We start from the raw sequence: 22,765 nt of genomic DNA, 5'->3' as shown, positions 1-22,765 counted from the left end.
ATGAATGAAACAGAGTGGGAATATCATTTTTCCAAATATTATGCATGCTTCTCTTGAGATTTTTTTTTTCTTTTACTTTTTCTGAAAGTTGGAAGTAGCTTGTTAGAATATGTGAAATCTCATATGACCTTATTGGTGGATTGTGTCGAGATCTCACCGTTGGATCATCTTATTATATTAGGCAAGTTGGCTAGTAGCGGTAACCTAGATAGATTAGGAAACTAGATTTGGTTAGTAATTAGGTTAGAATATTCTACACATATCTTCTTCCATATCTAGCTTAATTTATTTCTATGTTTATCATGAAAGTGCTCTATAAAAGCAGCACCGGTTGGTTCTCTTGTAATGGTATCCAAGAATTAGTTGAAAATCTTGTCTTCAAAATTATCATGGTATCAGAGGGGTCGATTGGACCTAATTTATCAGAGCTTAAAAGAGCATCTTCTTCTTGGAATTTGCATTTGTCTGCAACACAGCTCAACCCAACTCACATAACCAAAACATTAACAAAAGGCATTTTTTCTCATTATCATATGGGAATCCAAATCATTCATTTGGTGTACTCTACCAAACATAGGCATGCCTCCAAAATCATTTCCATTTGTTGATCCTAGCCATCCAATCAATGACCATCGAAAAGCTTGGTATGTGTGCAATCAAGACTGTTGATCTTGTGGAACATCATGAGCTGACTCACATGCTCATGGTCCCGTTCCGAACAGTCATGCGTCCATAAAATAAGCGTTTTTTCTTTGATGGAATCTTTAAAGTGGATAATGCCCCCAACCCACCTCCCTCCCTCTTAACCTGATTTGACGTCAAAAAAGCATTAAATCTGTGACAATGATTTTTTCGCCCTACCTGTGGGATAATGCGCCTCCCTTAAACATGATTTGAGCGGATTTAAAGAGTCAGCCGTTAGTCGGAAGGTACTTTTTTCGGGACTTTTTAAATACACCGTTAGTCGAAATTTATGAAAGTAGCGGACATTTAGTGGGGCGCGAACTTAAAGTCCCAAATTACACGGGAAAAAATCACGTCTAATGTAAGTTCACCCTCCCGAGGTGAAACTTCAAGTCCGTGAAAAAAAGAACGTATCACAACCAAAGTCGTGCTCTCAAACCCTTCTCTCTCCGTCTCTCTGCCCTAGCTCTATCGCAACTCCAATCTTCAGATACTCTCCTCCCTCTCCCTCTATCTCCTCTCTCCCCCTCCCAAATAGCATTTCGAGGTGCAGAAACCCTATTTTGGGTTCTCTCTCTCTCTCTCTCTCTCTCTCTCTCTCTCTCTCTCTCTCTCTCTCTCTCTCTCTCTCTCTCTCTCTCTCTCTCTCTCTCTCAAATAGGGTTTTGAGGAGCACAAACCCTATTGGGTTCTCTCTCTTATTCGTGCTCTTCTCCTTCTTTATCCCCTTTCGAAATGTAGCAACCCTATTTAGGGTATCGGTTTATTCTTGAAGATTTGGCATGGGGGTTTATGGAAGATAGGGTTTTCATTTGTTTGGAGAAAAAAAAGGGTTTTATTTTCTCTTCCACACGGTCACAGTTCAATTTAGGATTTTCATCTCTCATTTTTAAATTGACTTGAGCTAATAAGAATTGGAAGTTGCCTATGAACTGTTTGTTTAAAGTCCTGTAGAGAATTTGCATACACAATAGAACTCAGACAATAATATGGTGTGGATCAATCCAACATATGGCCTATCAAATTGACGGTATGGATCAATCAATGGTGGGGCACATAATTTAATAGCATAACAATAATATGGTGTGGACCAATCCAACATATGGCCTATCAAATTGACGGTATGGATCAATCAATGGTGGGTCCCATAATGTAATAGCTTAATAAGATTGGGCATTCTAAAGCATTCCTCCTACTGAACAAATGTGATAGGACACGTCCATAAACAAGGTTTAAAATTTCGGTTTCGGTACCAGTTTCGGACCTTTGAATTTTGAAATTTCGGTAATTTCGGTCGAAATTGCGGTGAAATATTAAATTAATATAAAAAAACAGATTTTTTGGGGCAAATTTTGGAAAAACCGAAATTTCGGCCGAAATAAATGACTGTTTCGGTTTTTATCGATTTCGGTGTCGGTCTCCGCCGAAATCCAAAATTTCGGTCCGATATTTCAGATTTCGGTCGAAATTTAAAACCATGTCCATAAAGGTATAGTGCGTCCCACCTTGGAATGATCCAACCGTCCATTTGATAAGTCTTGCTTTGGCCCTATCCAAAGTAAAATGACTACTTTAGCAGGACCCACAAATGCACAATATTAATTTCACAGTTCGCACTACAGGTACACATTGCATTTTAAATTACAATGATGCTAATTAGAAATAGAGAATTTGCATACACAATAGAACTCGGACAATAATATGGTGTGGATCAATCCAACATATGGCCTATCAAATTGACAGTATGGATCAATCAATGGTGGGGCACATAATTTAATAGCATAACAATAATATGGTGTGGACCAATCCAACATATGGCCTATCAAATTGACAGTATGGATCAATCAATGGTGGGTCCCATAATGTAATAGCGTAATAAGATTGGGCCTTCTAAAGCATTCCTCCTACTGAACAAATGTGATAGGACACATCCATAAACAAGGTTTAAAATTTTGGTTTCGGTACCGGTTTCGGACCTTTGAATTTCGAAATTTCTGTAATTTCGGTCGAAATTTCGGTGAAATATTAAATTAATATTAAGAAAAAGATTTTTTGGAGCAAATTTTGGAAAAACCGAAATTTCGGCCGAAATAAATGACCATTTCGATTTTTATCGATTTCGGTGTCAGTCTCCACCGAATTCCGAAATTTCGGTCCGATATTTTGGATTTCGGTCGAAATTTAAAACCATGTCCATAAAGGTATAGTGTGTCCCACCTTGGAATGATCCGACTGTCCATTTGATAAGTCTTGCTTTGGCCCTATCCAAAGTGAAATGACTACTTTAGTAGGACCCACAAATGCACAATATTACTTAGATATTTTAGAAGGCCCACAAATCAGTGAGATCATAGTAAAAATTGATTTTTTTTTAATATTAGTAAAAATTGATTATTAAAACTCTATGACTTCAAATTCATGTATTTGTTGATGACTAACGGGTGATTTGAATGTCCACATGACTCTAAAAAGTCCCTGCCGGAGTCCCCAAAGTCACAAGTGTCCGCACATTAAAGTCCAAGGGGGGGTTAGTCGGGCGGGATTTACGTGGTTTTTGGCGGACTTGACGAGTTACGCGTTAGTCGGGAGTGCCTTTTTTCAAGAACTCTACAATACAGCGTTAGTCGCAAGTCTCTTAAAAACAGGGATTTTTGCATTGGCGGGGACTTAATGTTCACGAATACACGTGAAAGTGTAAGCGCTGAGTTCGCCTCAAATAGGTGTGTTGGACAAATTAGATGTTGTCGAGTAGGGTCTGATATATGGCTTGATTGAATCCAGAAATTAGAAATGTAAATAAATCAGTACTTAGCTTTTGTAGAAAACGTTTCTGTAAAACAGATTGAGAAAAAGAAGGCTGAGTCGTGCCACTGGTCACTCTCCTTAAGAATCGTATCCGCCCCCTACCGGTGCAAACCGGGATCCGCGAACCGATGCTCCAAGATAAAACAGCCAAAGTTGGCTCCAGTCCACGTGTACTCGCTGACTGGTCCACCTAGAATCACCGTAAAACTGTGCTCAGATCAGAACGGAGGAAAGGAAGAAGACAAGCAGAAACTTTGATGTTTTTTTTTCTGTAAAAAACTATATCCTCCAATGGTGCTGTTCTCTTCTTTTTATAGATGAGAATATGACTGTTGGAGGATAATTAATCACCATTAAAAGACCAAAACGTTTCTCTTTTAATCACCATTAAAAGACAAAAAACGTTTCTCTCTTAATCACCATTAAAAGACAAAAAACGTTTCTCTTTTAATCAAAAAACGTTTCTCTCTTAATCACCATTAAAAGACAAAAAACGTTTCTCTTTTAATCACCATTAAAAGACAAAAACGTTTCTCTCTTAATTACCATTAAAAGACAAAAACGTTTCTCTTTTAATCACCATTAAAAGACAAAAACGTTTCTCTCTTAATTACCATTAAAAGACATAAACGTTTCTCTCTTAATTACCATTAAAAGACAAAAACGGTTTTAGTTTTGAAAACACACCACAAGCACACTCACCAAGGTCTTGGGTTCAAGTCCCCACATATGCAAAAGTCTTTTGCTTTAAAACAAGAGAGGGAAACATAATTTGAATCTTCCCTCCAAATTTTTTTTTAACAAAAAGAAAAAGCATCTTTGACTTTTCAAATCATTTTTTATTATTTTGTTTTAAAAATTCTAACAAGGTGTAACTTTAAAAAGTCACGCTCGTCTGTCTTTCTTCCTTCTTTCGTCATTTCGCCTCTCTCCTCTCTCCTCTACAACGACATCCACATATCAAGCAACTCTCTCTCTCTCTCTCTCTCTCTCTCTCTCTCTCTCTCCTTTCTTTTGCCCTCCCTTTTTCAATAAAATTTCTATCTAGGGTTTTGGGTTTTAGAGACAGATTGAAGCTGAAATTTTCCCCCCTTCTTGAGAAGGGTTCTTGCTATAGGTTGTTGAAAACGAACCCACTTACCAAATGATATTCTCCTAATCTGTTGTAGTGTGCTTTTCCTTGTGCAACCCATTTTACATCTCCCTCCCTCCCTAGCCATTTTTCAAGGCCAAAACCCATTTTCCGTGATTTTTCTTGTTTCTTTGGTTCTCTTTTTTATGTCTGTTTTTAGGTTTGAGAGGGTTTGGGATTTGGAGAAAGTATGGCAGTTTTGCTTTTCATTTTCCCTCTCCCTCTCCCATAAGGATTTTGGATTTTCAGAAAACATGGCTATTTTACTTTTCATTTCCCTCCCTTGCTCTGTATTTGCCTATCTTTTAACCCTCTCTGTAAATCTATGTGGGTTAGAGAGGGTTTTTGATATCTCTTTTCTTGTGTAAGAATGAGACCCGTGCTTCTTTAGATCTGATCTATCTGGCATACATGGATTTTTTTTGGACGAGAGCTATTGTTCTTTTTCCCCAAACCCATCTCAATTCTTTAATTTGTGTAAAATCTTATCTATCTAGCCCACAAATCCACTGGATCATATTAAAAATTGATTATTAAAGCTCTTGGTCTTCAAATTCATGTATGTGTTGATGGCAAACGTGCGATCTTAATGCCCGTGTGACTCTAAAAAGTCCTTGCTAGAGTCCCTGGAATCCAAGTGTCCGCACATTAAAGTCCAAGTCCCCAAAGAGTCATGGACAATTTGTTAAAGTCCATTGGGGTTTTAAAATCCCCCACGACTAAACCCCCCAAGTCTCCAAAGAGTCATGGACAATATGGAGAAGTCCACGTATCAGTGTCCGCACATTAAAATCCCGCGCGACTAAACCCCCCCCCCTAAAGTCTGCTCACAATTCACACTAAAAGCGCGGCGCATTATCCAGTATCCTACAGTTGGGGCGAAAAAATCATCAGTCAGTCTGCCCACCATTCACGCTAAAGGAAGGGCGCATTGCAGGCGAAAAAAATATCACCCAAAACCCTTTTCTCATTTCCACAGTAGGCGAGATGCCAGTTTCGAAGTTCGCACTCCATCTCATGAGAATCACGTAAACCAAACGTCCTCTTCTTAAAATGTTAAAATACGCATCTTACGTAGTCACACTCCTCATCCAAAATACTTTGTCATGTGGGCCCCACAACCTCCTAACTATCTAACTCCGAATCTTTTATCTGTACCAACAATCACGGAGCAAACTCTCCTTCATAAAGCCTACCCAATTAGCAAGCGTCTTCTTTATTCACAACCCATCAGACGCGTCTTCCTTTAACACCTCCTTTAAAATATCTCTTTTCAAAGTTCATATCTTCCACCTCCCTACTCCCTCTCCTCAGTCCTCCCTCACCTCAAATGGCATCATCAAGGGGAACGGTGACGCGGACAGATAAGGTCCGTTCGATCTTCGAACGATTCGACATCAATGGTGATGGAGGCCTCGATCGTTCCGAGATGGGTTCTCTCGTTTCAGCAGTAAACCCTAATGTTGAATTCAGTTCCGAACAGATTTCCGCCATTCTCGACGAAGTTTTTCGAACTTATTCCGATTTCATCTCCGATCCGGTCGCCGGAATCTCATTCTCCGGCCTCCTCCGTACTTATGATGACGGTGCCGGTGACGTGGATCGTGATTTTACCGCCTTATCCCTCTCTTCTCAGGTAATTCCCTCTATGTTCCCTTCCATTTCTTTTGATAATAGGGTTTCCCAAAACCCTAACCCTAGGGTTTCTCCTGCTTGGGCGGCATCGCCTAACCACGGGATTGATTATGATAACACGTGGAAGATTGTCGATGATCTTGAGATTGTGATTAGGAGGAGAATTAGGGCTTGTAATCGTAAAATTAATGGAAAAGATTCGAATTTGGGCGATGGGTTTTCGGATAATGGTTGGTCTACGGATTTTAGTTTAGAATTGGATAGTAAAAGGGCGTTTGCAGATGAGAATTGTAGCGAATTTAGGGTTTTCTTGAAGGAATTGAAGGAGATTAGGGTTAGGATTGATGGGAATTCGACTAGGGAGGAAGCGTTTGATGGGCATATGGCGATTGGGAGGACTCTTTATGATCATAGATTGTTTAAAGAAGCTTTAGAGAGCTTTCTACGTGGGGCTGAGCTTAAACCGACTGATGTTCGGCCGCATTTTAGGATGGGCAATTCGCTTTGTTCGTTGGGACGATTATTAGAGGCGAAAGGGTGTTATATTTTGGCTTTGGAATCGGCAGAGATCGATTCGAATCGATGGTTAGGGTTGCTTCCGCAGATTCATGTGAATTTAGGGATTGTCATGGAAGGAGAGGGAATGTTGCTAAGTGCGAGTGAGCATTACCGCGAGGCTGCGATTCTGTGTCCAACGCATTATCGAGCTCTAAAGCTTTTGGGGAGTGCATTGTTTGGCGTGGGAGAGTATAGAGCAGCTGTGACTGCGTTAGAGGAGGCGGTTTTTTTGAAGCCTGATTATGCTGATGCTCATTGTGATCTTGGGTCTGTTCTTCATGCGATGGGGGAGGAGGAGAGGGCGATTTTGGAGTTCCAAAAGGCAATTGATTTGAAACCAGACCATTTGGATGCTCTATACAATCTTGGAAGGTTGTTTATGGACGTGGGTCGGTATCAAAGGGCGGGGGAGATGTTTGGGAGAGTACTCGCCATTCGACCGAACCATTGGCAGGCGCAGCTCAATCGAGCTATCTCGTTGTTGGGTGCAGGGGAGGCAGAGGAGGCAAAGAGGGCTTTGAGGGATGCTTACAAGATGAATAACAGGGTTGAACTGTATGATGCAATTGCTCACATAAAGAAGTTGCTGCATAAGAAACCCAAAGGCTGGTTGAGTTCAGTTGCTACTAGCATGGAAGTGCAACGTCAAATCAAGGCAGATTTGAAGGAAAGAGTTGATGTAATCAATGTTGAAGCTTCTAAATTCAGAGGGGCTAGTGAGAAGGCCACGCATAGGGAGTATCTGGCCAATGCCCTTCAGATAAGGGCATTCCAGAAGGTTACTAGACTCTGTCGCTGTGATGTGAGTCTCCTAAAGAAGGAGATGACAAGAACTGAGATTCCTGTGTCTTATTCGGGGAGTGGAGGGCCTGAGAAATCGATACGGAAAGCTGCCTTGGAGGCTATTCTTTGCAATTTGCTTAATTTTCTTAAACCAGAGACCTTACAAGAAGCAATTAAGGCGATTGATGAAAGGGTTCTGTCGGTCTTGGATGTGACGGGCTCTGGGAGAGTGGATCTCGGCATGTTCTATGCCGTCATAGCGCCCGTCTGTACAGGCCCACCTGAGAAGCGCAAGCGTGCATCTTTCGACGCCCTTTTGTGGCGCTCAATGAAGGGGGTTCCAGGTCAAATAGGAAAAGAAGATGCATCAATTTACTTGAGATTCTTGAGGGTTATATACTCTCCTTCTCAGGGATATAGTGACTTGATGGAAGTCAATGGAGAAGAAGAAAAATCGATGATTTCATATCCTGAGTTCCTCGACATGTTTGACAATCCCGAATGGGGATTCGGCATCTTAAATACTTTGGTGAAGCTTGAGAGTGCTGACCGGATTCGTCATGGGCTATCCTGTGCTGTTTGCCTGTATCCAATTATTGGGCCTAGATTTAAAGAAACAACCTCGCGATTCAGCCTTTGTGCACTTTGTTACAGTGAAGGCAATGTGCCGGCTACCTATAAGCGAGAAGAATACAGATTCAAAGAGTACTGGAGCGAGGCTTAAGCAATGAAAAATAAGCTAAGGCTTTTTGGGTTGCATTCAGAGAAGTCCCGGGATGATGGTTAGTCACATCCGCTTATGAATATCATTGGTTTGATTCCTGTATATCCTTGATACCTTATGATTTACTAAGCACTTGTCAATTCTTCCGGTTTGAGAGGTAGAAATCTTGGGAGTAGCCATTTTCTTTTTGTTACTGCCAAAAAATCTTGTGGGAGTGTAGAGTGATTCTTTGTGCCGCAATAACTTGGTATGAAATGAAATTATTATAGGCTATTTGTAAAGCAATTCATAGTAAAGCAGACTGATTTTATTCTTTTTGTTTCTTGTTGCTATCTCAATTTACATATTTGCTTGTATGATGTTGTGCATGGGTTGCTTTTCTTTATTTACTGTGAGTTTCTCTAAAAGAGGGGCTTGGAATTCAGTTGACAATGTGGGATACTTGCACCATACAGTTTCTTATATAGATTAATAGTTAATACTTGACACCAGATCTCTCTTCACACCATTTTTCAGTTGACATTGTGGGATACTTGCACCATACAGTTTCTTATATAGATGAATAGTTAATACTTGACACCAGATCTCTCTTCACACCATTAGATTACAACTCTGGATTGTACTTGCTATTTAGCATGAATATATCTGCTACTAGTGAATGAAAATTCAATCTAGCTCCCAACATAAAGAAAATTTTGAAAAGAATGTCTTCAAAGTCCATCTTTTGTCTTCAAATATGTAAATCGAGTGTAAACTTCACCTCCCATATAGATGCTTTCAAGACCATCTTTTGTTTTCCAATACTTGCAGGTTCCTCTCTTTCCTTACAGCCCATAAGATCACACATGGAGTTGCGTGCCACAAAATAAAAACTCTTTTAGATTGGATTTGCCCTCACCAACTTCGAGAAGATCCTTGAGTGGCCAGGGAAAGAACCACTAAATACTAAACCATTGCAGCACCGCTTTCCATATGCTCCAACCATCTGACACTAGAGAAAGATGTGATTTACATGTTCTTCGTCTTGCCTACACACGACACACCAATTCGCCATCTGCAATCCTTTCTTTTCCAGCACATCGAGTGTGTTGATCTTATCAAGAATGGCCGTCCAAACAAAGCGGCAAACATGGGATGTGATGGCTGGCTTACCCATCATCCTCCTCACGCTTCTTTACAAGGGTGGAGAAGACCGAATTGAAAAAAATACCATTGGCTTTCGCCTACCACATTCTACTATCCTCATCACCTAGAGATTAAAAAACACCCTCAAGAACACTCAAAAATTGCATAAACCTAGTAGACTTGGGCTCAGTTAGCACCCCTACCCCGAATCTCTATGAATAACACTTGGACACTTTCACCCTTTTATCATTGACAGTGACACTGACCAAAATGTTAGGGGCCGATTGGATACGCGGATTTTAGAATCCAGGTTTTTAGTTTGAAAACAGTGTAAAAGAGGGTTTATGATCAAGCTGTTGTGTGCTGTCCAGGAAGCGTTTCTTGGATTTTAAGCAAGAAAATCAGGTTTTAAAAATCTCTCATGCATCCTAAGATTCCTAAAACCTGGAAATATTGGAGGATCTGCTACTCTCTTGCTGATGGAAGAAGGGAGAGAAGTCAAAAGGAGTAAAAAACGACGGCTGGTCCGCTTCTTCTCGTCTCTTACCCTCTTTTACACTGTTTTCAAACTAAAAACCTGGATTCTAAAATCCGTGTACCCAAACGGCCCCTTAATGTCTGAAAAATCATATCACAAAGGACTCTCTCCCATTACAAATCCAACCAAAACCTAATCTCATTCTTGTTTCTAAATCTAATCCTAATCCCAGATATAAAGTCCTAACTTGGTTTATCTTTGAGCTTTGGCTTTAGTGAAATTTTATTTCTTTGATGATTTAATATGGCAAATCACTATCTTGGATTTGGAAGTTGTCGAACACCACTCTCTCCACATATACACCACTCTCCCCACACATTTCAAAAGGAGTTTGCTAAAAGGTTCTAAATAAAGGACCTTATCCGGGTAATTCTCATGTGTCATTGACAGAATTATTTATGTGATTTGAAAGGAAAATGCTTGTAATTGAAGCAGCAGCAGCAGCAACAAAAAGGGCTATTTCATTCCTATTGTTCCATTTGTTATTACCTTTATCTATTTACGTGCTAGGAAATCTTTGGAAATGGGATTATATTTTCATAAAAAAGGCAACAATAATTATGCCCCTAGCTCAGGGAATAATTTCTAAAAAGGGATTTGCTAGCGACCATCGCAGAAGGCATTTCGAGGATGGGTCGTTGCATGTGAGAGAAGCCACCTCATGAATGAAGACAAAATCTGCTGGACACACAATGCCTTCTGCGATGGTTGCTAGCAAATCCCTTCACTTTATCAATTATCAAATGACACATAAATCTCAAATCCATGGAGTAAGACATCAATTTCTCAGTAAGATCAATTCTCTTGATTGCATGATGGACTCCCCCTCCAATCAGCTTTGGTATTTCGTCGATGCCGGAGATTGCTTTTCTGGTTTCTCAAATTCTTAAAGTAGGGGTATTTTCATCATTCTTTTAATATAGTTTTCTGTTCAACAGTTCTACTGCTTAACTTGTTTTTCCAGTGGCACATGTCTAAACACAGTTCTTTCAATGAAATCACATTTATGTTTTCCTAGCAGCCCATAAGCTATAAAAAGAATACATGTTGCATTTCGAGGAGAAGCGAGTATGGCTTCGAGAGGGACTCATTTTCCCATGAATAAATGGTAAATTACCTTCTCTATTATGCCAATGTCATTTTTACAGGTGGTTTCGACTGGACAGGTTCCATATAAACCAGTTATACAGTCATTCTTTTTTACTGTATGACTATTATAAATCATTGTTTTGTGGGACCAACTTGTTATTGCTGTGGAATTAATCTTCTTTCAGGGGAAATCTTTCAAGAAGTACTACACTCACATTAGCCGCATGGAAGGAGAATTGAGGTTCTCGGTTACCTATGAGAGAAACAAAGTTTTTGCATGAGCCCAACAAAGAGGGTCGCTTGTGGGTACTTAATACAAGAACTTTTTTCTTTAGTGGAAGACTCATTAAACCGTAATTTTGGGATAAAAAAGGAGGTAGTTAGTAAAACATCCATAACTTTCTCATTTTAAATCCAAATCAAGTGAAATATGTCTCTATCTGTTCATCTCGAAGTTTTCTTTCAAACCCAACAAACAGGATCAAAAAATTCAAATGAAAGAGAGAGTTATGTTCTGTTTTCTAAAGACTGTGCGAAACATCACCCCATTTAAAACCTCTATAACTCTCCCATTTTAAATCCAAAAGTGGTGAAATTTCTACCAATTGGAGATCTTAAAATTGTCTTTCAACTAAAAAAACTCATCAACAAATTCATTGGGATGAGAGAGATATGGTCTCCATAGGTTTTGTTCATGGAAAACCTCTATTCTCCATTCCAATTTGGGTTGGGATTTGTTTTAAGTCAAATTAAATTAATATTTCCTTTTTTATTATAAACGCAGGATTTGAATTTTGTGCTATCATAAGATCTATATGAAATTGATCATAAATGGACTTATGATCTATTTATCCAGTAGCTTCAAGTCTACATATATTCAATCTTTAAGCCATTTCGGGGTAAATCACTCAAAGGGAATCACACCATCAATCTTTTTCCCTTGAAAAATAAGGACAAAAAACAACAACCATAGCATGAGTTATAGTTTCAAATTTTTTGACGAAAAAATTTTACCAGAAAAAACCTTTTAAACTAAAAAAAAAATGGGTTACCAAAGCTCAAAAGTTCTGATTTTTGCTAAAAAGAAAATTCGGACTAAGCATGTCAGCTTCTTGATAAAACCATATGTACTAATAGCTTTAACAACAAAATAAGAAAGATCACATACGCACACTGATATGTGCTTTAGGTCCAAAGTGCTACATTGTCACTGGTGTAGATTATTTATATGCAAAGAAGAGGAGTTCAGAGGACTGATCGATTTCTCTACAGAGAAACCTACATTTTCTCCTGCTAAGCTAATGTAGCATGCTGGGTCCTGAATGCAGCTGATATGTCTTGCTTGGCACCACCTGAAGAACACCCGGTTGCTCTGCGAAAAATAAGATTCATAGTTAATAAGCGCCTTCCATAAAAGCAAGTGGTTAAACAAACCAATGTCCTGGTAAAGAATCAGAATTTAAAAGCATGATGAGACTACGGAAAATAAAATTTTAAAACAAGGACTCATTACAGTTTTGGCATGGCAGGCTTGCCAGAGAAGAATGAGTTTTGGAAACTGTTTATAAATTGTAAAGAACATGTATCCCATACCCAGCTCACAACAACTTCATAAATTATTTGGAGACATTAAAAGAATCCATATTGTGTAAATGAAAAGACCACTGGAGCTATAAAAGTTGGAAGTCAGGTGGAAGAATGGCGGTGACAGGTTATCACCCTAACCTGATGGTAGCTGTAATTTGTAAATTGGAAGAATGGCAGTGACAGGTTACCATCCTATTGGCATGGTAGCTGTAAATTGCTAGTGAAGAAATGTTAATGGAGAAATCACCTCCCACTAGCTGATTCACATCTTGTCTTTCATCTGCTACAAAGCTAGCAAACAATGATCTGAAGACCAATGAAATGTTTTTTTTTTTTTTTTGAAATGGCATCCAATGAAATGTTATATCCTTCAGTTTGGTAAAATGGGATTTAATTTTCTTCTTGTGCGGGGATGAGCTAGAACTGAACTATTGATCTCAAACTCTCAAAATTTCCCACCTTCTACAATCTCTATCCCAGATCATGGTATATATTATGAGTTGGGGACGATTGCTTTAATGTGTGAATTTGTGATGAAGTTTATCTAAATTAACTGTGTCTATAGTTCCTATGAACTCATGGATCCAGATAACTGATTTGTATCATAGTTTGAAACATCTATGGATAAGTATCACATGAGGAGGCCACCAATACTTTTTCTATACTTTTTTTTTTGAATGACAAATACTTTCTATACATGGGTCACTGTAAATGTATCATGGGATTTATAACTGGTCTGTACTGCTAACCTGTTATTAGGGCACAGGCAGTTTTCTACATTACATGATTTTTTTTGGTAGGTAAGCTGGGATCGAACAGCTGACCTCAGGGTGAAAGGATGAAGTCTTTACCAGCTGAACTAGATGCTCAACCCCTTTCTAGATTTGCATGATTGTGCCCCATATTTTATTTTATTTTTGAATAATATGATTGTGCCCCATAATAAAGGAAAACTGAAGTGTGGCACAACTTTTGCAAGTTTTTTTTTTTTTGAAAATGTTATTTATAACATTTTTCATCATCATCAGGCTCCAGACAACTTTTGCAAGATTCTGGAGTTTAAAATGCAGATGGCTTAGAATTATTTCCTTATGGGAAAACTGAAGTGTAGTACAACTTTTGCACAAATTCTGGAATAGTAGCAAGTAGTGTTTGGTTGCGCAGCAGTTCTTTCTTAGAGCAGTAGAAAAAGTAGGGGTGTCATTAGCAAAAACAAGACAGTGAAAAGAGAGAGAGAAAGAAAAGACAAGACCTTTTCACTATTCTTCTACCAAAAATTTAACAGTTTGGTAGAATTTGGTTGGAAGATGAGTAGAGGGGACATTAGTGCCACATGCGCGTCACATGTGCAAAAAAGCAATAATGTCTGGAATATGTTGGGGAGTCAAATGGAATTTCAATGCAATTTTGGCAACCAAATAAGGAATCGGCATTCATTGGCATTTGAAATTCCAATGAATGCCAAGTGTTTGTGCAACCAAACATACCCTAAGTGACGAACTCAAGGCTGCAAGTACACACAAGTCAAACCATCCTACCCAAGCATGCTACACGGTCCAGATCTCCACACCTAAACTAGCGACTATGATACAACATTAATTGTCATCCATGACTTCAGTCCTACCGAAAATGATGATAATCCATTGCCCCACAAAATGCCTCAACACTCGCCATCTAAAAAACAGGGGGAAAAAAGGCTCCCAAACTCCCCTCAAATATCTTCATTAAAAAAAAAAAAAAACTCCCTCAAATATTACATGGAAGAAGCTTCGATCAAGCATATCTTCTCAGAAAGTGTCATTTCCCTCTATGTCCTAGCACCAATAACAGAAAATTGAAAGGAAGAAAAAGTTGCTAACAATTCAAATGGCAACGAACTTTTTGCATCATTGATTCAATTATCGAAAGGACCGAATAACTCGTAGGAAAATTTTCAATCATGAATGAGAGGAACCTTCAATTTAAGGGTCCGGTTGACAGAATGTAGATCAGAGACCTATATGTAGTTACAAATTCATGGAAGGCACATACAAGGGTGAAAGAATGCATGTCACACCAATGCTAGTACGTGAAATGAAATTGCGAAAATGATGAAAGGACAAATCATTGATTTGGCAAGGAAATGGATGGGCATGAGCCTGCGCACCCCAAATAAAGTTAAATTTTGGGCTTGATTAGCTTAGGGGTCCAGCCAGTTTCCATATCCTGTTATTGACACCACATGAACATTCAGATCACCGATGTTTCTTAAGGTGTCAATCTCAACCCTGACATACCGAACAATGCCTTCACAGTCGAAGTGCACGTAAATGTTATGTGCTATGTTCATGTGTATGTTACGAACATCACAATCTGACAAATGTACCGAGTCTGGAATTCAAGAAACCTAAAAACACAAAGGATTCGTGAATTCAGTAGTATATTTTAAATTTTTAATCAATTTTAAGAATTTAATACTTTTAGATCTCAATCCGTATGGTGAGTGAGGGCGGGAGACTAATATACCTGAGAAAAACAGAGTGGAGAGAGGTTGAAAAAAGGCCGAACAAGAAGAAATAGAAAAAACTCCACTGTCTCAGGTACTTCACCCAATCTGTCTCGAGTGCTTCACCCATTCAAAATAATCCACGTAACATAGGTCAATTGCAGCTGAAGAATACTAAGATCACTCTTTTTTCTTGTATCAAGGTTTCAACTGATACTTGATACCAAGTGATTTTATCAGTTGACACAAAGGCTTGATTGGAGTTGAAATGAACTTTAGATCTCATAAGGCTCAAGTGGAGTTGAAATGAACTTTAGATCTCATGCAAACTACATAATATAAGTCACAGAATCGATCCATCCCAATGACCTCTCATAACACAAATTTCTCACTCTATATAATATATGCAGAACCATCATATAACCCATACAAACAATATCCATATTGTGCAATTTCCATGGTTTAGGTACGAACTCAATCTACCTAAGATCAATCTTTCAAGAATTTAACACTGAACGATATACATAATTTATCTGCTTATATATCCCAAAAAAAAAATATATGTATGCGATCCTGAACCAAAAAAATAAGGAGAAAAATTCAAACTTAGTTGGAAGTTGGAACATCTTTCTATACACACACACACTACGCCTTAATGATTCCAAATTGTCATTCGCCTTTTCCAACAAAACAGGAAAAAGTTTTTTTAGCAATAATTTTCCGCCTTCAAATTTTGAGTTTGCCACCTCTCAAAAATGAACATGCTGAGCAATTTCGGTTTCGCGCCCCCCAAAATCAACTTGGTTGTTTGAAATAGAGTCTGCCGCTTAAGAATATGTTTTTCGGCTCCAAATCCAAGTTTGCTTATGAAATTGAGTTTCGCGCCTCTCTTAATTTCAGTTTGCCGCCTGCTATTATTTAGGGATTCCAAACGAGTTTTGTAGGGGCGCAAATCTCTTCCAAATCCCCATAAGCCTCTCTAACGATTCATATTCCATGGAATGAGAATCACAATATAGCAAGCCAAAATCTCTCTCTCTCTCTCTCTCTCTCTCTCTCTCTCTCTCTCTCTTCAAAGCCATCAAATCATAAAATGAAATGGTGATTATGCTGGAGGAAACAATTACAGGGCAACATATATCAGCCGAACCAGATACCTTTGCCCTGCCCACGCCTACTCCACGACGACCAAAAGGTAAAATTTTGGAGATTTTCTCTTTTTACTTGAGGCTTTTATACACGTTTGTGCTGAATTCCATCTATTTGGATAGGCACATACTGGAGACAATTCTGCCAGACTACAACTCCAGTCTTTGGGTGGAATCCGGTCAGGTTTGTTTTGCTTGACTTTATCTTGAATACCGAAAAGGACTCTGCACCTTTTCAATTCATATATGGTAAACTGAATTTTTTTGTATTTTCTTCCCCCTTTTTTCGATTTTCCATTTACATTTTGTATTTTTTTCAATATCTATTTTGGGAGGGTAAGATGGGATCAAACCTGTGGCCTCGAGATTCAGTATCTTTTTCCTTAATAAAAGCAATCTTTTCATGATATGTTGGGCAGGGCTATGGGTTTCATGCAGAAAATTGACTGTTGGACATGAGCTTGGAGAAGCTCATCACGGCACACAACATGATCTTACCTCGGTTGCGTTAGATTCAGGTCGGGATATCGAGGTCCACCACGTATTTGATCTTGAATGTGGGACCTGCCATTACTACTCCTCCAACGGCTATAAATAATAAAGGTCTGTCATAATTTCTGTCTATGAAATTGGGTTGTCTATCTGTAGATATTCTGTGAAATCTTGAATTTATAGAGAAAGGTCCTTGGTATTCGTCATCAGTAAATAGCATTTCTATTGGCATGAATTTGTCGGCCCCGTACATTGCATGGGTGTTCTTAACCATGTTTCTATCCATTGATCATTTTACACCTAATCTGTCCTAAATCCATGCAAATAGTGGGGCACAATATTCTACACCTCATGCTATGATGGATTTGGCCCCCCATTTTACATCTCATGTTTTGTTGTGGTGTCCCCCTCCCCAAACCCATGAATAATGTGGCAATTTAGACACTTCAGGTTATTGATAGAATGGGGCTATCATGTTTTTTAAGGGGTGGTGCCTACCATTTCACAACTCAGTTTTTTACTTTTTTCATTGTGTGGGGCCAACCTTTTACACCCATGCATAGCATGGGCCCTGAATACTAGTATGGGTGTGTATGTGTGCGCGCGCGCGCGCTCGGGCGTGCATGTGTAGATGAAATGACACAATTTTTATTAGGGGTGTCAATGGATCCAGACGGTCCGATGGATTGTCCGAATCCGAACGTTAATGAACGGGATCTAAACATATGAATAGGATCCATGGGCATATTTCGGATCATCAAATTTGGGATCCGAAAAATTTTGGATTGTGTATGGGCACGCCACAGATGCCCATTGGATAGTCACGATCCAAAATGGTTTACAAAAATACCCTCCAAATTTTGTTAATGCTAACCGTTCTATGAAGGGTATTTTGGTCAAAACCACTCTTATCACTCAATGAATCAGATTGGAATGCGATTTCACTCATTTTAGTCGTTTCATTTCATACTTTCACGAAGGGAAAGAGAGGAGTTTTGTTCTCTATGCATCATATTCTTTGATAATAGTTATACATTATATTTGTGTATGTAATTTTGATTAGTTTTATTGTTTACAAGCATTATTATACACATAGATTAAACATAGATAAATTTTTTATTTAGTTGTAGAAAATGCATAGAGACACACTAATAGTGGACTGCCATTCTATCTCTTTTTTTAAAAATTAATTGTTTACATAGCTTAGTGGGACATAATAGGACACTCCGATGAACGGTCCGAATTAAAATGGCTCGTGATCATGACGTGGAAAGTAGGATCCGAAGAACAATCCGACTCCGACCCAACCGATAAGGAATTTGAAATGATCGTGACTGTGACATAGGTGGATCTGACCCGAAGTGGATCCGTTGACACTCCTAATTTTTATTATAAAAAAAAGGGAGATCAAGAGAGAAGTTGATAAAAAATCTCTAGGCTCGCCTTATTAACATCTGATTTGACGTGCCAGTCAGCCTCGCTATTAGTTGATCGTCGAACATGTTGCAAACGGACCAGATCTCATAAATCAACTCTGCAAAAACCTTCAAGGTGATGTCAGTTACATACTATCCATCTAATAACATTGAGGGAATCTCCTCTACAATTAGCCTGACTTAAATCACTTTTATCAGTGATTTTGATTCCATGCAGCATTGCTCTCAGTTCCGCCTTATTAGTCCTTAACCCCAATGGGCCCTGAAAAAGCCCATCTATTCGATTTCCTTCCTCGTCACTGAGAAGACCTCCTAATCCTATCGGCTCAGGGTTACCAAGGTTAAAACATCAAAGTTTAACTCCAACCAGCCTGTATAAGGGGGCCCATCTAGGGGAATTCCACCCTCTTTGAGCTAGTGTGAATCTCATTCTAGCACCTATTAACATCTTAGACAGATAAAAACTTGAAACAAGATGGCGGTAGTCGTTTTTTCTAGTAACGATGGGATATGACTTGTTCGGGAAGTAACCTTTATAACACCTGGCGATATTGAGAAAAGAACGTGGGCCTGGGAATGCGAAGAGGTGAGTTTTATTTTACATAGGCGGTTAAAGGGGGAGTAGATTACTTTTTGGGCTGTTCTTCAACAAAGGCATTTTTGTTACTGTGGTAAAAAATGGCCGCTTCTTCCTCTTCCTCTGGCCCTCGTACTTATAAAAGAACTCAAAAAGATATTCCACAGTATATGGAATGGTTTCAACATCGTCACTGGGTTTGAAGCTTGCGATATAATTCTGCAATTGCCGAGGTGAAAGTTCCCACCTTACCAGAACAAGTCAAGAAGATTTTCAAGCAGCTGTGGGAGCAGTTCAGGAGGACTACAACCTAGTCTCTGAAGAATTCTTCCCTTTTACCAGTACACCTAACATTAAGGAGATTAGTACACCGGTGTATAAACTCCCTTTTTTCGAAGCTGGTTGGAGTATACTGACAATCTGAGGCGGACTCAATGGGAGGAAAAAAGGAACCTTTGTCTCCAAAAGATAGCCGAAATTATAGCTATTCGGAAGAACCCGATAGAAGAGGTCCCTTTTCCTCAATATGCCTTGGAGTTTTGGCTTGAGGACATGGAGTTGGAATTGGATATCGGAATCTTAATGGTAGAGCTGCAGGATTGTGCTGAACAGGTTTAAGTTAAGGATCGGAAAGGAGTTAAGTTTGGGCAACTTGATAAAAGTTTTTGTCTTTTATGCTCTGTTTGGTTGCCGGGTTTTTTTTGTTCCTGGGAGTTATGTGGGAGAAAAAAATACCCTGGGAGATAGGTGGGAAAAAAAAATTCCTAGAAGTATCCTGGTAAAATAAAAATCCCATGTTTGGTTGACCGGATTATGGTGGGAAAAAAAAAACCTTTGTTTGGTTGCTTGAACTGTTGGGTAGAAAAAAATTCTTCTCAAGCTTATTTTTGGTTCCTGAGTTTATTTTTGTTCCTGGGGTTATCTTGGGATGGGATGAAAAGGCAATCATTACAAAAGTGGGATTAAAAAATTCACCCCACAAGTAATCATTACAAGAGTGGGATTAAAATAAACCTAGTGCTAAAAGGCAACGAAACATGGGATGGGACCAAAATTTAACTAACTCTCCCACATAACTCCCAGGAACAAAAAAAACCCGGCAACCAAACAGAGCATTAGGGGTCTAGGAGCACGGACGTGGGTGGAAGTTAGTGATGGATGACACAAACAGGTATCCATATGTATGTAAAAAGGGGGGATAAGAAAATATTAGCAGGTTGGTTATGGTGGATGCTCTGGAGGCTGCTTTTGGCACCGGTAACGTTTAGGAGATAGTCTCATTTCTCTGGTAGCCCATATAGATACTGTGTTTTGTTTTAGGGACTTCTTGTCCCCAATGTACGACTCATGGTGTGTATATATATATATATCACTTTTCAAAAAAAAAAAAAACTTGAAACAAGAGAGAATCCACATCCAAGAAATAAAGAGAATTGTTGTCTAAATAAAGTGAGAGCCATTGACAACATTTTTTAAAAGCTTGGCATTCGTCTCCTTCCAAAGAACTCTGAATTTGTAGCTACCAGTGTCACCCTCCAAATAATCCTCCATTTCCTAGGCCAGGATGCAAAATACCAACTATCCAGGAGGTCAACCAAACGAAGAGGGAAAACACACGATATCCTTAAATCTTTATAACTAACATAATAGTTTTCAAAAAGGCAAACCAAAACTCCTACTTAAATTCACACTGAAATCCTGCAATAATATGAACAAAAGGAAAAAAATTCCCAAATATTTTACCATCAAAAGAAAAATAGTTTACCATCAAAAGAAGAGATAAATAAAATTCCAAATCCACACTCTCCTCCTCCAGTCCATTCCAAACCACCATTCAAAGAAAAAAAAAAGAGAGATAAAAATCCATCCACAAAAATCAACCCATGAACAAAACCCTAACATGGAGAAATCAATCCAACTCAATAGGCCTATGTTAACAATGCGTGTAATTTCCACAATTGATGCCACAGACTACCTAACATCAGATCAATCTTTCAAAAGTTTCCACACTGACTGATATAAACAGTTTATCTGTTCTTGGTAGAAAAAAAAAAAAAAAAACTAATTAGTTTGATCATCTTTTATAACTAACAAACATTTCCCGATAATCAAATCAAAAGCTATTTATTTAATTCATGCCAAAATTCTAAAACAATATGCGAACAAAAGGAAAATAAATAAAATCCCGAAGGTTATACCGTTATACCATTAAATCAAGAACTAAATCAAAGTTGTAAACCAATAACACCTACAATTCATCCAACCAAATCACCATTCATTAAAAAAACAAAACGAAATTCAAGAACAAAACCCTAACATAAACAAAGAGATAAACAAAAGGAGAGAGATAGAACCCTACTTGACATTTCCGAGACCTGTTGAGGAGTAAGCCTGGCTGAAAACCCACTCGCTGCATTCTTGTAACTGTAAATCAAAGCATCCTTCGCAGCTTCCTCACTACAAAAAAATGAAAAATGTAAAGACAAAGAAACTTTAGAAATGGAAAACGGGGAAAAAAATCAAGAGAAAGAAACCCTAGAAATGAGAAAAAGGACCTTCCAAGTACAGAAGCTAGGGTTCGAATGTGGTAAGTTTCGGGTTCTTCTTCTCCTTCGGGTCTTTCTGTGTAGACGATGTGAACAGAGGTATCTTTTTTGTCGTTTTCTTTTGCTCCTGGAACTGGAACAGCTTCTGCCATCTTCGATTTTGATATTGCCACCACCACCAACAACAATAGCAGAACCAACGATTTCTTCATTGATTGATTCTTCCTCCTTTTTCTACTACTTATTATTTTCTTTTCTTAGCTCTTACGTTTAATGAATATTATCTTCTTGTCTTGCTGTCTCCGTCGTTGGATCGTTCTATGCAAAATGAGTTGTCTTTTTCCTCTGATTCTCCTCTTACCCCCTTGTAGTGTAAAAGGAGAATCATAAATACACTAGAGGGGGCTGGACTGGGGAAGAAAAATAAGACAAATTTTACTTCTATCCAGATGATCTAAGCCGTCCATTTGTTGCCCCTAAAAATAACTCTTCCTGAGATGATCCTAACTCTTCAATATATTTAGTATAAAATGGATGGTTCGAAACATTCATAAAATAGGAAAAGGTTTTCGAGCTTAGAAACCCCATCTCCCATAGTTGTTTCAGTCATCCAACCTATTCATTCTATAGGTTATGATTAGGGTTATAATTTAGGGTTATGGTTAGGGTTAGGATTTGTAGAGGTTTAAAATAGATGGCTAGAAGATTGGCTACTATAGATTGAATAGTTAGGATTATGGTACGGAGATGGTTTGTTAGGAACACCCTATCTATGTGAGGTCCTATAGAATGAATGGGTTGGATGAGTCAAACAACATGGAGATGGTATATTTATAGTGCTCTAGCACGGGCTGAGCTAGAGCTAAGAATCCTCGCCCTCTTCATAAAATGGCAGTTTATAAACCTAGGACCCACTGTATTTTATTGTGTCGGTGTATTTCTTTGGGAATTCACCCTCATGTATAAAATCTAGCATTAAAGATCATGTATTCAAGTGGGCTTACCCTAAAGATAGGAGTTTTTATATCATGCCCAATCGGGCATGCTCTTGAAAAAAGCGCTACCCTTGATATTTGATCCAACAACAACCCCCTTTTTCATCTTTTTAAGGGGCTGCTGTTGGATCAAACATCAAGGGTGGTGTTGTTTTCAAGGTCATGCCCGATCGGGCATCATATAATTTCTCTAAAGATGGATGGATGTTCATATTCGGCCAAAAGAACAAGTAGAATAGCTTTTAAATTTTTTATCCAGGTTTCCAAGTTTTTATGTGGTGTTGGCCCGTGCTTGATTATATTTGTTTTAAAAAAGGTAAATGATATATTTGCCCCCTTTTCCTTCCTGGGCCACCCCTTGTACTATAACAGAGTGGTGATAAATACACTACAGGGGTGGCCCTGGGAAGAAAAGGGAGTATATAT

General features: G+C 38.7%; 1 protein-coding gene and 1 pseudogene across 1 annotated transcript; one reads left to right on the top strand and one right to left on the bottom strand.

Moving 5' to 3' along the window:
- Positions 1–5,878: 5,878 nt before the first annotated feature.
- Positions 5,879–8,633, top strand: LOC143888309 (putative TPR repeat-containing protein At1g05150 pseudogene; annotated as a pseudogene).
- A 3,529-nt stretch (positions 8,634–12,162) lies between these two features.
- On the bottom strand, positions 12,163–21,642 carry LOC143887383 (subtilisin-like protease SBT3.11). The gene is made up of 3 exons (XM_077391480.1): positions 21,354–21,642; positions 21,158–21,255; positions 12,163–12,445 (listed from the first exon to the last, which is right to left on the bottom strand). The coding sequence occupies exons 1-3, from the start codon at positions 21,554–21,556 to the stop codon at positions 12,372–12,374; spliced, it is 375 nt and encodes a 124-aa protein (XP_077247595.1). The 5' UTR covers positions 21,557–21,642; the 3' UTR covers positions 12,163–12,371.
- Between the last annotated feature and the right edge of the window lie 1,123 nt (positions 21,643–22,765).

This window comes from Tasmannia lanceolata, unplaced genomic scaffold, assembly GCF_043159265.1.
Source record: "Tasmannia lanceolata isolate RefF3 unplaced genomic scaffold, GAP_Taslan_0.1 ptg000012l, whole genome shotgun sequence".
Lineage (NCBI taxonomy): Eukaryota > Viridiplantae > Streptophyta > Magnoliopsida > Canellales > Winteraceae > Tasmannia > Tasmannia lanceolata.
Note: the sequence above shows the minus strand (reverse complement) of the source record. Positions and strands in the feature narration are given on the sequence as shown.

What these genes read in the sequence shown, in the direction of transcription:
- LOC143887383 (XM_077391480.1), bottom strand. Translation starts at nt 21,556, where the DNA reads ATGAAGAAATCGTTGGTTCTGCTATTGTTGTTGGTGGTGGTGGCAATA. An exon ending in CTAGCTTCTGTACTTGGAAG is followed by an intron (nt 21,256 to 21,353) that starts GTCCTTTTTCTC and finishes ATTTTTTTGTAG; the next exon opens with TGAGGAAGCTGCGAAGGATG. An exon ending in ACAGGTCTCGGAAATGTCAA is followed by an intron (nt 12,446 to 21,157) that starts GTAGGGTTCTAT and finishes TATTTTTCGCAG; the next exon opens with AGCAACCGGGTGTTCTTCAG.